Genomic DNA, 13842 nt, shown 5'->3' with positions numbered 1-13842 from the left:
AAAGCTAAAAGAGGAGTTCCAGATAAAGTTTGTTTTTTAGAGTTAAATAACATAGGAACTGATATTGTATGACCATTAAAAAGCTGATCATGAAAATGATATACACAATGACCACAATAACTTCAACGAAACAATACAAAAAGAAATAAGAATTCAGATAAACTGCAATGACCAACTTGGCTCCAAAGAATAGAAGATGAAACCCTTTCCTCCTCTCAATAAGGAGGTCATGGATCACAGGACTGAGATCTGCATGTGCTGTCAGATACAGCCCCTGTGACAATCTCTTTTCCTTATTGCAAGGGAGGTTTACGTGGGAAAAGAAAATTTATCAGGAAAATGGCAAAATATAAAAACCAAAGGCATCAAGAAAATGTTACAAGATTTAACTTAGAATTATGAGTGTGTGGGAAAAAATGGCTTTTTCTCTTGAAACAACTGAAATATGGCTTCTTACAATACCCTATACATACTGGGAAAAGTTCCAGCTGGAATGCTTCTCACTGTGAAATGGACAGAAAGCTAAGCTGTGGGAGCAATTTGATCCCTCTAATCTCAGAGAATACTCTTCCAATATTTAGTCTGTGATTGTGATTACAGATACACTTTTGGAGCAAGTAAGAACATTAAGCCCCTTCTCTTTCTTGAAGATGTAGGACAGGAGGATCCATATTAAACTACTGAACAGTATTATAAACTTAGGTAGTATATCCAAATCACACGTGAGCCTCTATGTGCAAACTGGAAAAAAAAATCCCTTGAAGTCAGGAAAGACTAAATTTGAATCTCACCTTTGTTATTTATAAGCTCTGTGACCATGGGCAGGTCACTTAGCTTCTTCAAACCTTAATTTCCCTCTCTATAAAATGAAGATAGAATACATACCCCCAAAGAGGCTCAAAATTGTTGTGACAGCCAAATAAGACAAAAATTTGAAAAATAACTGGCAAATCTTAAAGTTCTATATAAATGTTAACTATTATTTTTAAGTTTAAATGACTTTATTAAAGAAATTCATTAGTTGTGTGGTATCCAATCAAATCAAATCTACAAGTATTATGTGTAAGATACCAAAATGACCAAGTAATAACCACTGAAAGAAAAATCTTCTCAGAATATGACAAATATAGGACATGGCCAGTTTTAACAGAGAGAAGGGATAGTTAGTTGCCCAAGATGTCAAACAGCATTTGAGAATCAGTCCCCAGCTATTGAAGTGATAACTAGCTTTCTGGTGGGGTAGGTAGAACAGTTCTTTGGAAAGAATTCCACTAAATGTGGAATTAGACAACCTGCATTTAGCTCCCAGTTCTGTTGCTCTATCCCTTTGAGACCTCTGGGACTCAGTTTCCTCAACTGTAAAATGAAAGGGTTGATGTAAGAGATCTCAAAGTCACTCCCAGCTCTAAATCTGTCATCACCCTCTGGTCTACAATTTCCACATTTTCTTTAGATTTTTTTCAACAGAACTATACATAGGCTGTTTGTACTTTGCTTAAAAATTCCCTGAACACCTTGTAAAATGGATCACATTTTCCCAGAGGAAGGATGTTGTAATTGGAGTTTACATTCTTAACCAATTTCTTTGCATTAAAGCAACAAGAAGAACATATAAATATTACCAGCGATGGGTCAGAACCAAAGACAACTATTCTACTAGAACTTAAAAGAGTAACATTATGCTCCAAGTCTAATAAAGTAGATATTTAAATCAAACTAGGATCATACATTTAGACCTGAGAAGGGCATTAAATGTCATCTGGTTTCAAATGTCTAGAATCAAAGAACTTCTCTAAGGTGACACAGAGAGGAGCCACAGCGGTTTTGAATCCATGATCTTTGACTGCAGAGACAGCACTCTTTGTCTATACTTGTATGTCTTATACAGTATGAATAGAAGCTACATAGAAGTCAGTGTAGGCTTGAGGTCAGGAGATTCTTCCTGATAAACTCAAGCTATCTTGAGTTTATCTATTTAAAGCTGAATAAGCCACCTTGAATACTGGGGGATCCTGCTCCCAGAAGTCTTCAAACAAAGACTAGGTGACTACCTGCCAGGTATGTGATTGGGAATATTTCTTATTCGCCTGTGGGGTAAACTATTTGGTTCCTGGGGTCTCTTCTAATTCACTTCACTCTAACATAAAAGTCACCTAAAATTTGTCTGTAAAATCATAGAATAAAAGAAAATCATGACATCTGAGAGCAGGGTGGTTCACTATAAATTATCTAGTTTGATCCTCTTATTTTATAAATGAGGAAAATGAATCCCCAAGCAGTTAAAACAACACACTCAAGAGTTCATGGCTAGTTAATGGCAGGCTCACTCTCAAACCCCGGTCTCCTGACTCCAAGTACTGGGCTCTTTCACCACACAATGATGCCTTGACTACAACAAACATTACTTAAACATTTAATTAATAACAATTCTTCTTGACTAGGAATTTAGACAATGCTATTGGGGAATAATTTCAGATGGCTTTCTGCCAGTGTAAGCATCTAAAGATACTTTCCAGGCTGGGCTACCTCCTTGTCACTAATTTCCTTTTCCTCCAAGGATTTTGCTGTTTTCCTTTTGCTTGTCACCACCTGTTGCTTCTAGACAAGAGTGTTTCTTCCCTTCCCTAGTGCTCAGCCTAGAGAACAGATCACATAATCTCAGAATTGAAAGGGATCTCAGAGGTCATCTTGTTCAATCCACACTCAAACACGACTCTTCTGCAGAATATCCAACAAGAGATCAACCTAATGTTTTCTTGAAGACGTCTAACAAAGGGGAACTTATTATTCCCCAAGGCAGACCATCATTCTTTGAATACCTCTATTTGTAGTTTCCTTTGCAGCTTTTATCTACTTCTGTTAGTTTTGCTCTCCAGGGCATGTTCCACACGCAGTCCTTCAGTGCTTAGAAATAGCTATCATGTTCCATCACAGTCTTCTCTTCTCTGGGCTAAGCATCTTTAATTCCTTCAATTGATTCTCATCCTAAATTATTACTCCTACAACTGAGCACAATATTCCAGATTCTGATTAGAGGAGGTTAAGCAGGACCATCACCTCCCTATTGACCAACTTACACATACTTTTTGATGTATTTAAGATAAAAGTAAAACAGTAAAAACCAAAACAAAACAAAAACAAAAACACTCATAGCTACCGTCCCCTCCCTTAAACTCTGTTGGCAATTGCAAAGATACTGGGACATGGTAGTGCGGATCTTCGAAGAAACAAAAAACTGAAGAAATAATTATAGACTGATACAAAGTAAAGTCTTATAAGCTTTGTTATTGGAGTAAAAAGGGGATTTCTGGAGTAAGAAACAAAAAAAGTCTTCTATGATATAGTAAAGAAGAGTCTTGGGCTTGAAGTCAAGAGACAGTTTAGATTTTATCTCAGACACTATCTGGGCGATCCTATGCACTCTGTGCCTCAGTTTCCTCATCTGTAAGAGTAAGACAGATTCAATGGCCTTCAAGGTTCCTTCCCTACCACTGATTTGAATCTGTGATGTTATAATGACAAAATTGAAAGCATAGAGATCATGGGGATAGACAATGACCTCCGTAGAACCTCAGGTCTGATTCTAAACCAGTCATAGAGAGAAAGGAGAAGACAAATATCAAACTATAAGAATGTTTATTGGGTTTCTCTGGCCACTCTAGGTCGTCCATTTACATGCCACAAAATGGTTCAAGTAGAATATAAATAAGTTGCTTAAAGCTTCAAAGTACCAATACTGAATATTCCACCTTGCAGACCATCATTCAACCCCACAATCTAATCAGTCCTTAAAGTTACCTTGCAAAAATTTGGCCCACCAGGTTCTTTTCTTACAGTATCATGGGAAACATGTTCTGACAAAAGAGGTGTGCTGGTTAAAGTTTGTGCCAGATATATATTCATTAACCATCACAACGTGAAGCAGCCCTGTGTTTAAATCATCTTTTGTGTCTTGACCTCAGATGCAAGCACATGAAAGTCTTGATTGAGTATGAAACTTGTATAATATAACCCACAGTTTATATATAAATGGCCTCTAACGACCTACATTTGAGTTACAATGCACAAATACAGAAAAACACAGAGTTTGTCTGTGGCGTGAATAAAATGATATTTCATTAATTTGTTGATTGTTTCTTCTACTTTGATGAGGAGAGACATTTGTTCTTTCTATATAGAGGAATCACAGATTTATAGGAGGGAAGCAAAGGATAGTTGACTTAGACCTAGAAAGGACCTTAAAGTTTATCAATTCACCCCCTCATTTTAGTGATGGGTTTGTAGGTTCTCTGGGTATTATTCAGTAAGTTGATCAATAAGCTTTTGTTACGTGCTTATCCAATTTGTGCTAAATGCTGCAAGTGTAAAGAAAGGTATAAAAGATAGTTCCCGATCTCAAGAACTTCACAATCTAATGAGGGAGAAAACACAGAAATGTTTTAATTCTTTTTGCCATGAAGCAGATATTCTGATAGACCATTATGGCTAGAAACATTTTATAAACAGACCAATTTCTTTTTCCTAATTTCTGTATTTCTCTAGTTTTACCACATCAAATGGGACAGCTTCATGGAGAGAATCTATAATCAATTTAGGCTGAATGGCATGAATTAGACATTTTAGTCATCCCTGGAAGTTGATACATCCTTCTCTCTCCTGTTTTCATAAACCTCCTTCCTGCTCAAGGTGCCATCACCAGAGTACCAGGTACCAAGATGAACAAGCAGGAAGAGAAGTTTGAGAAAGTAGATTACAAACTGGATTATAGTGGGCAAGTAAGTCACTTAATCTCTCTGTGCCCCAAATTCCTCATCTGAAAAATGATGAGGATAGACTCAATGGTCTCCTTTCCAATGTTAAATTCTGTGATTTTCTGATCTCGAAAGTATCATCAAATATACTGCAAAGCCTGGCTTCTGAAGAAGAACCATGGGCTAGAAAACTTTCCAAGTATTACAAGTGTTCTTCTCTGGGATTTTCTCCAGATGGTAAATTCAATCAGAGAAAAAAGTCCTACTAAGAGTCAGGAAAGATGATTCTAAATGTGAAAGTTTTAAGTCATTGATCAGCCCACTTTTCTTTTCATTAGATTGACATATCATGAATCTCTAGATAGGACTGAAGTTATTACAAGGACATTTCATACTCAACAAGGAGAGCAATATAAAATGACTGACGGTTATATGGGTCACTAAATATGCAAAAAAAAATTTGATTAAGTGTTCCTTTGTAGAAAAGAGACCATGAAATTTTTTCTCCTTCTCTTCCCCCTAACTCTCAATTCTGACTCTTTCTAGTACCAAGCATAGGGCCTGGCACAAAGTACATTAATAAATGCTTGTTATTGACTGATAAAACTGCAGAGCCAAATCAGATGTGTAGAACAGTCCTGACATAATTTACTTGATACCTTGTAAAATTTATGATCAAACCAAAATGTGTTGGAAAATACACATATACAAATACCAGTAATTGACATAGCTGGTTTAGATTCCAGAATACAATTACTTTTTACATCCATGTGATTTTAATTTTTTAAAATGGTGTCACTAAAGTATGGACATGGGCATCATTTATTTTAATACTGTTTTCACATGCTCTGTGGGCTATGGTTACAACTGCTCTGAAAAAGGATTAAATTTAAGTTATTTGGTAGAAAATTCAGAAAGAAAAGTAAGACTTAAATTTTTTGTAATGTATACAAAGCATTTTAAATTAATTCCACATTTTCCATTTTTTAAAATCAAAATTCTTGTTGGAATTCCCATTTCAAGTTCCAATAGGAAACACATGAACTTGTCCCCAGGGTGGGGAAAAAACCCAATAACAAACAAACACGTAAAGTATTTGATATCGTCTAACTTTGTCTTGTTTAATGTGAACTGTTTTTCAGTTGTTTGGAAGACTTTCCCTATAATATCTGTAAATTGCAAAATAACAAATGTAGATGTTCATTATTTTCATTATGTCAATCATGTTTTTGGCCCAGACCGATGATTTCATTGGATTAAAGAATTCTCAGTGTGGAAACTTGTTTCACTCACACAGATTAGCAATTCATTTTAACTTCTAGTTTTAGAAATTGGATCAAAACATTTAAAGTTCTGGCCACACAGCTAGTGCCAGAGGCAGAACCTAGGCCCAGGTCTTTCTGATTTCATGATTTACTTCTTCACGTTACCTCCCATAATTACAGCAGAAATCTCTTTACAATAGCAGCATATTCACTGATAACCAAATAAAATTGACCACATATTTAAGAGACAAGACTTGTCATTTTGTAATGTTTTATGGAGGACCTAAATTATGCAACCCTACATATTTTGTTCCTATCCACAGTGAAATGAAGAAAAATATGAATACAAAGGACAAGGCCAGAGACATAGGTTCAAAACTTGGTTCTGTTTCTTATTATCTGTTTGGTCTTAGGTAGCAAGGATGTAGAAGATGTAGAGGTAGAGCAATGATGTAGACTTTAGGTTAAAAGACCTGAGTTCAAATACTCTCCTGGTAACTATGTTATCCAAGGCAAACATCTGAACAGGGGATTGAACTAGATGACTTTTGAGATCCCTTTCCAAATCTAAATCTATGATCTTATGACAGTGTTCCAATAGTAGGGCTTTCAGTTTTGTTTAGGACAGAGAAATGATACTTTGGTCTGAGTAATGTGATGATAAACCACAAAGCCAGGGTTGGAAAAATGAATCACTCCATCTATTGCCATCCGGAGAGGTAATGGACTGAAGATCCAGATTGAGACATGCAATTTTGGTCAAGGTCAATATGGGAATTCTTAATATTCTTTGGGAGTGGGATGAGGTAGTGAAAAGGAGTGATAATTAATGCTTGTAAAAAGCAAAGAAAATGATGTAAAAAACTCATATGACTTACAAAATTCAAGCCCTATATATGTATGATCATAATTAATCCATAAAAGAATTTAAAAGTTAATTTGAATTTTCATGTGAACATTGAGAGAAAATTTATCTTAGATTTTCAATCTGTGATTGAAATGAATTAAAATTACAGTTTTCCTTTTCTTCTAGCATGTTTAGGCTGAATAAAGGATCGCATCTTTTCTAGCTTGTGTCAGTACTTATAGTGTCTACATTGGTAAGAGGATAAGCTGTTTTTAATCCTTTATACAGTTAATTACAAAAAGATCTGTGAATTTTTCAGTGTAGGAATTCATTCCAACAAAATCACAAACTGTCCATGACTTATCTCTCTTATGTTTGAGGTTCAATGACTTTCTTAGGGTCATGTAGCCAATGAGTCAGAGGCAAAATCTGAATCCAAATCTTTCTGAATTCAACCTAAACATTTCTTCCATATTCCAAGCTGTCTCTATGAAGTTTAATAAATTTAAATGTACAATCTTCTGCTTTTTTCAAATGACTGCAGCTTTAAAGGTCCTAAACCGATTTATATTTCTGTTGTTAAATAAAACAAGTCCTCTGCTTAGTCTAAATACTGTGCAATCAGGTCAACTCAGCCACAACATTGCAATAATTGCAATAAACCTGATTCTTTCCTTGAATTATTCAGACAACTGAAGAGGAAAAAAATGTGTGTCTCTTTCATAAAAATTCATTAAATCTTTTGAAACTTCTTTTTGTGAAACATGTACCCAACAATCAAATTAAGATTTCAATTAATTTCATGAAAGACTGTGGTTGCAAAAATACTTTCCAAAAACATCAGTTACCACTAATTAGGAGAGAAGCAGGATACTTTTTTTCCTCTTTCAAAATAAAACTTCTCCCATCATAAGATATCAGAGAATAGTCCTTAATATAAGCAGAAAAGAATAGGCAAGAGATAATGGAGGTCCTAGAAGATCATGACTTTGGAATTACAGATAAACAAATTATAGTTCAATCTATGTAGCTAACTTACCTTAAATACATTGATAGGGATATCAATGACAATATAAATTAGGTCTCCTAGGGCCAAGCTGGCTATCAGTGCATTAGGGCCATTTCTCATGCATTTGTTCTGGTAAATGATCCTGAGCAGAGTCGCATTCCCCACCATTCCAACGATGAAAATAGCACAAGATATCACTGTGTTGATGTACTTGAAAGCTGAAGTGATTTTAGTCTGCTGAGGGCAATAGTTACGCATTGAGCCGTTGCTTGGCAGGACCAAGGATGTTGGGCGGTGGGTAGTGAAAGGGAGGCTGGGCTCTGTCCCACGAAATGTGGTCAAGTCATCCACAGGGTCACTCAGATTTGTGTGATAACTTTCAGGATTGTCACTGACCACACATCCAGCCAACAGGAGCCAAAAAGAGGCCCTGAGATAAAAGATCTCCATCTTGAAATCAAACAGAACAGAAATGTCTCTCACAATCCTAGTCTTGTGCAGTTAATTCTTTGACCTGGATGAAGAAAGAAAAAGACACTTGGTTGTAAAATCAAACTCCCCAATAACAAACACTTGAGAGAATCTTTTATAATTAGGTAAGGCATTTTACTATCAAACTACTCTAATCATTTGACAAAATATCTGAAGAAAAATTCTCCAGAAAGACCCCTGTTTTTGATAACCAAGTAGTGTAATAGCTAGAGTGCCAGCCTTCTGGAGTCAAAAAGACTAGCTACAGGACTCATTTCAAGTTATTTAACCTTTTTCAGCATCAGTTTTCTCAGGGGTAAAATGAAGATAATATTAAAACCTGCCTAATAGAATTATTACAAGGGCCAAATAAAAGATGTAAAGCACTTTACAAATATTAAGGTGTTTTGCAAATAGTTATTGTTATCATTGTTATTCTCACTATTGATCATTAGGCAATAATATGATGCTGGGAAAAGAGTACTGAGACACATGTATGACCTTAGATAAGTCACTTCTCAGGACCTGGATTTCCTCATTTTAAAAAGATAGGGTTAACTAGATCACTCTAAGGTCCCTTCCAATTCTCAATCCATCTTGATGTTATGATCATCAATGTTATGGGTTAGTACTTGTCAGCACGTTACAAAGCCCTTTCTTCACAAAGAGGAGAAAGGACTGATTGCTAAGTCAGGGCGTATATGAAGTTGAATTTTAAAGGATGAAAGGCTGTTTTTAAATGAAGAATGGTCATACAATAAGTAAAGTTCTTAAAAAATGTAATCAGAATTGAACTTTATTCAAGCTGCAATAAAACAATCAAAGTCCTTTAAGGTAAATAAACAAATAAATAAATAAAACAAAAGTCCTTTAAGGTAAGCTCAATTTTATAAAAAAAATTACCTCTGTAGTGGCACATTTTTACCTTAATATAGTAATTTTATTTATAGGATTATACATTTAGAGTTGAAAGGGACTTAATTTTAAAATTTTTATTATATTTTCATTTAATAAGCATTCATGCTCTCTCTTCTGCTCCCCTACTATTCCATTTCACAATTTAAAAAAGGAAACAGAAAATTGGAAACCGTTCCAACAAGTTTGCATAGTGAAGCAGATAAATTTTCTAATTGGCTTTGCCCAAAAATGTACTTTTCATTTTAAGACCATCATTTCTTTGCAAAAAGTAGTCTGCTTCATTTTTGGTCTTTTGGAATTGTGGTGTATCATTGAATTGGCCAGAGTTTTAAAATCTGAAAAGGCCTATGTAGATCTATAGAAGCTTTTACTTTATAAATAATTTGCCCAATTGGATTGGTTGTAATGGTTGTAAATGGATTGGAATTCAGATCCTTTGATTTTGAATTAAATGCTCTTTCCATTGCCTATCTGTGTTTATGCTGTGTTTTCCCTAGTAAAATATGGGGAAGGGACTATAGATTTTCATATCCATGTTGAGTTTATAGTTGAGTCTCATAGTTAGTTGAGTCTGATTTTGATCTTAAAGAGCCCCTGGGGAATGATTTCATTTCTCTACCCAACTGTGTTTATGAGTCCTGATTCATGTGTCCTTAATAAATGCTAAGACCTAAGAGTTGGATGCCAGGTGGATGTCCATCATAGCGTCTGTATCTTACCATGTAAAATATGTAAGAGTTTCCTCCCAATGGAGTCTATGAGAAACAAACAATTCTGAGATGCTAAGCAACTGTAAGACTCAAGAACAAAATAACCCAGAGCTTCAGTTCAAAGAGAAGGGGACAGGAAAGACTGACTGCTCAGCTAAAGCATCTTGATTTGACCACTGCAATTGAACCTTGTGTGCTAAGTTTCTAAAAAGAGAGGCAGTTTCCCAGAAGTGGATTGATTGCCCATGACTGCCTTCTAAGAGAGCCTGACACTATCATGTTTTTCATCAGAATTGCTCCAGAAGTTTTGAAAATCATCATTTTGCAACAATTTACTTTGGCTGATTATGGCAGGGTGCTAAAGAGGCCAGGCTTTGCAGGTTCTCATCCTGGAATCAGTCCAACTTCACATATCACCCTTCCTCTCTCTCCTCTTCAAATTTACAACCATATACTGCCCATTCTAATCACCATTTCTCTGCCAACTCACTCATAAACACATGTAGCTAAGTCAAGGTAATGGAGTGATTTGGCTTTCATGAAACCAATCCATACTTGCTTCAGAAAATCTACTCAATCAATTCAAGTGACTTCCCGTTGTCTCTCTAGGATAAACTGTAAACTCTTCTGATTAGCTTTTTAAAACTTTTCAAAACCTGTGCTCTTTTAATGAGCCAAACTGGCCTTCTCTCTATTCCTCATACCTGAGGAATTCCATTTCCATGCCTTTCTACTATTAATGGACTCTTTCCTTGCTTTCACCTTTAAAAGCCTTTCAAACTCCATCATGTTCATGAACTTTTTCTTGATGTCCTCAACTCCTTCCCTCTCAAACTACCTTAAATTTAACTATTATGCATATATTTATATTTATTCACCATATTATATATATATGTATATATATATATATAATATATATTTACCTTACCCATTATAATGTAAGCTGTTGAGTTCTTTGCATAGGGCCTGATGTGTAGTTGGTGCTAAATAAGTATTTATCGATTGATGAATTGAGTTTGGGCCTATGGCTTATTTTGTACATGGAAGCGGGTACAGGATTATAAATCAGTTCAGCAAAGATTTATTAAATGTCCATGTAATGGCCCTTGGGATTGCAAAGACAAAAAAAAAGTTTGCCCTCAAGGAGTTTACATTCTCCAGGAATGAAGCATTAAAGCAATTAACAAAATTCTTCTTGCCTTTAGGCTTCTATTGATAGTTGAGGACAGAAACATTAACAGAATCAGCACAAAATTTTCCACACAGAATAATGGGATCTCAAAGTGGAAGGGGGGTGGGGTGGAAGGTCAGAGGCCAGTAGACCAAGAACATCCTGAACAAATGGTCAATCAACCTCCCATTGAAGTTTTTGAGGATGAAAGTGAACCCAGTAACTTCTTCCTTACAATCAAGCCTAAGTCTACTTTTATGTAGCTTCTATGCATTGCTGAAGTTTTGCACTTGGGTCCTAAACAGAACACCTTTTACCTCTCTCTCTCTTCCAAACTGGGGACACTAAGTTTAGTTGGATTAGAGGTTTCTGTATGCCCAATCGTAGGATCATAGATTTAGGGGTGAAAGGGAATTCAGAAATAGTCTAATTCAACTCCCACATTTTTTAAAAAAAAAATCTGAGACGCAGAGAAATAAGTGTCAGATAGGTGACTGGAACCCAAATCCAGAGCTCTTTTCGCTGGGTCAAACAGAATCTTCATGCTAGTAAACTTCAACTATCAAAGCAACATCTTTGTTTCTCAGAAACGACGACCTCCTCTAATTAGCAATTTGAAACCCCCCCCCCCTTTTATTAAAATAAATCTTCCCCTTTATAATAAAAAAACTCGACAACTCCAAACTAGATTTCTCGTCGGAAATTAAAATACAGGTAATTGATTTTATTTGCTGGATCCCTCAAAGTGGAAGGGGGATGGCTGAGGAGAAAAGAATTTCAAAAAATATTTACTCAACTCCATAAAAAACAAACAAACTTCTAGACAACTTGAAAACACAAACTAATTGGATATCAAGGAAGGAAACTGGGAAGGAATATTAGGAAGAAAAGTGAATTGGTCATTGCCATGTGTTGATGTCTGAGCAGATCAGGGCATGTGCTTACTTCTTCAGTTAGATTGAGAGAAAGTTATCTGGGGCCCAGAAAAGCTACCTCTTTTAGAAAGAGGCAGCATCTCTGTGTAAAGCCCACGTACCTCTTAAATTCAATTCCGCAGTGGACTTAAGAACAAAACGCTTGAGATTTTAGCAAGAGACACGCCTGATCAGAGCCAGACCAGTGAGTTTCCAGGCGAGGATATTCCCAAATACGCAGCCCTGGAGTTTGTAAAACACTCTCCTCTCCCTCTGTTAGCCCAAGCGCCTCCCTTTCCACTAAGTCTTTCCCACTGGAGAAAACGGGCGCAGGGAGTAAAATAAGTCAACGAAATCTATTCAGATTAGTGAGTTCAAGCAGGAAGGGGAATCATGAGGCTTGATGGTAACCTCGAAGTCAAGAGAACGGAGAAAAAGTTCCAGGGAAAGGACAAAGCGAGTGAGCCCCGGCTCTCCAAACGCTCACTAAGAGTTGAACACGCTTCTCCCCCTCCCCCCGGTAGATTTTGATCGATATCACCTTCAGCTGACAGCAATATCCCTCAGAATCGATAGCAGCTGGGCTAAATTTGCCTCGAGTTCATCCTCTGCTCTCCGACAGGGCTGCTCACATTCTGCAGGTATTTGTGGCAGCTCCAACTGGAGACTTCTATCACACTAAGTGGCTTTCCAAGTAGACGCTTGGTGGACCCCCACCCCGCCCCCACCCCTTATCTCTCTCCTTCTCCACCCCCTATAAGGCTGGCTCTCCAAGAGTCTCTAGACCTCCCCTCCCCTCCTAGGTCTGAGTCCCCGAAAAGGAAGCGTTTCAAATACCCGGGAGGTCCGCGCCGGGCTGATTTTCCGGGCACTGGCAGCTGCCCGAGTCCCCGTTTCAGGCATGAGATTCCCCAGCCCAACAGAGTCAAGGCGAGCGGGGATGTCCTTCCAGGCGCGGGCTCCGGGACGGGGAGCAGCGGCAGAGGGAGAAGTGGCTGCCGGCTCTAGCCCTTCCAGCCGCCGCCGCTTCTGCAAACTTCCTCCGGGTGGCTCTTGGGGGGAGGTCTTCCCTCTTCTCCCGTCTCAATTTGGCCGAGTGGGATTGAGATTCTCCTCCTCTGCTGGTCACCGAGAGAAAGCAGAAGTGTGTGTGGGAGCGAAATCCTGGGAGAAAAGGAAAACTCCAAAGTAACACCCTCCTCCCTCCCCCTCTGCTCCCCCCAAAGACTTCCCTCCTCCACCTCCACTCCATAAAAACAAGACCAGCCCCAAACCTCCAGCCCCAAGGAGGCTGCCTCTATTAAACACCAGCATGTGCCTCCCAGGCACTGGAGAACTCCGAGTTCTTTTAACTATTTCCTCTCCGCAATGGTGCCTCGGAATGAACACTGGAAGTGGAGTCAAGACTGGGTTGGATTTTCCAGTTCAGCCACTGACTTCCCGGGTGGTCTTGGACAAACCTCTTTCTCCCTCCGGACCTCAGTTTCCTCATCTGTAAAGTGATGGGATTGAATTAGATGGTCCTTCCGAATCTAAATCTCATGACCCCAAGAGCCCTAGAATGGGAGGAGATGATCCATAAGAGGCTGCCGTTAGACAATGGAGAGATCGCTGGATTAGCAACCAGGAGATCTGGTTTCTTTCTAGTCCCAGGTCTGCCAGTTAGTGCTGAATGACCTCCAGTAAATGACCTCTCTGGGTCCTGTTTTCCTCAATTACAAAGCGACAGGCCTGGACTAGTTGGTCTCTAAAGTTTCTTCAAGTTCCAACATTCGATGAGGTAGGT

The 13842-nt window shown here is 37.8% G+C and overlaps 1 protein-coding gene across 2 annotated transcripts in view; it reads right to left on the bottom strand.

The window, feature by feature from the left end:
• Positions 1–13509, bottom strand: part of EDNRA (endothelin receptor type A) — a 78740-nt gene extending 65231 nt beyond the window's left edge. Inside the window, exons 1-2 of one of the 2 annotated variants that reach the window (XM_003773153.4) lie at positions 12894–13509; positions 7903–8386 (exon numbers count right to left, since the gene is read on the bottom strand). In XM_003773153.4, the coding sequence (XP_003773201.1) occupies positions 7903–8322 (420 nt within the window). In that variant the 5' untranslated portion in view covers positions 8323–8386; positions 12894–13509. Of the gene's footprint in view, positions 1–7902; positions 8387–12597; positions 12747–12893 lie in introns of those variants that run through there. The other variant, XM_031943270.1, reaches the window with a different exon arrangement.
• Positions 13510–13842: the final 333 nt, after the last annotated feature.

This window comes from Sarcophilus harrisii, chromosome 6 (assembly GCF_902635505.1).
Source record: "Sarcophilus harrisii chromosome 6, mSarHar1.11, whole genome shotgun sequence".
Classification (NCBI taxonomy): domain Eukaryota; kingdom Metazoa; phylum Chordata; class Mammalia; order Dasyuromorphia; family Dasyuridae; genus Sarcophilus; species Sarcophilus harrisii.
Note: the sequence above shows the minus strand (reverse complement) of the source record. Positions and strands in the feature narration are given on the sequence as shown.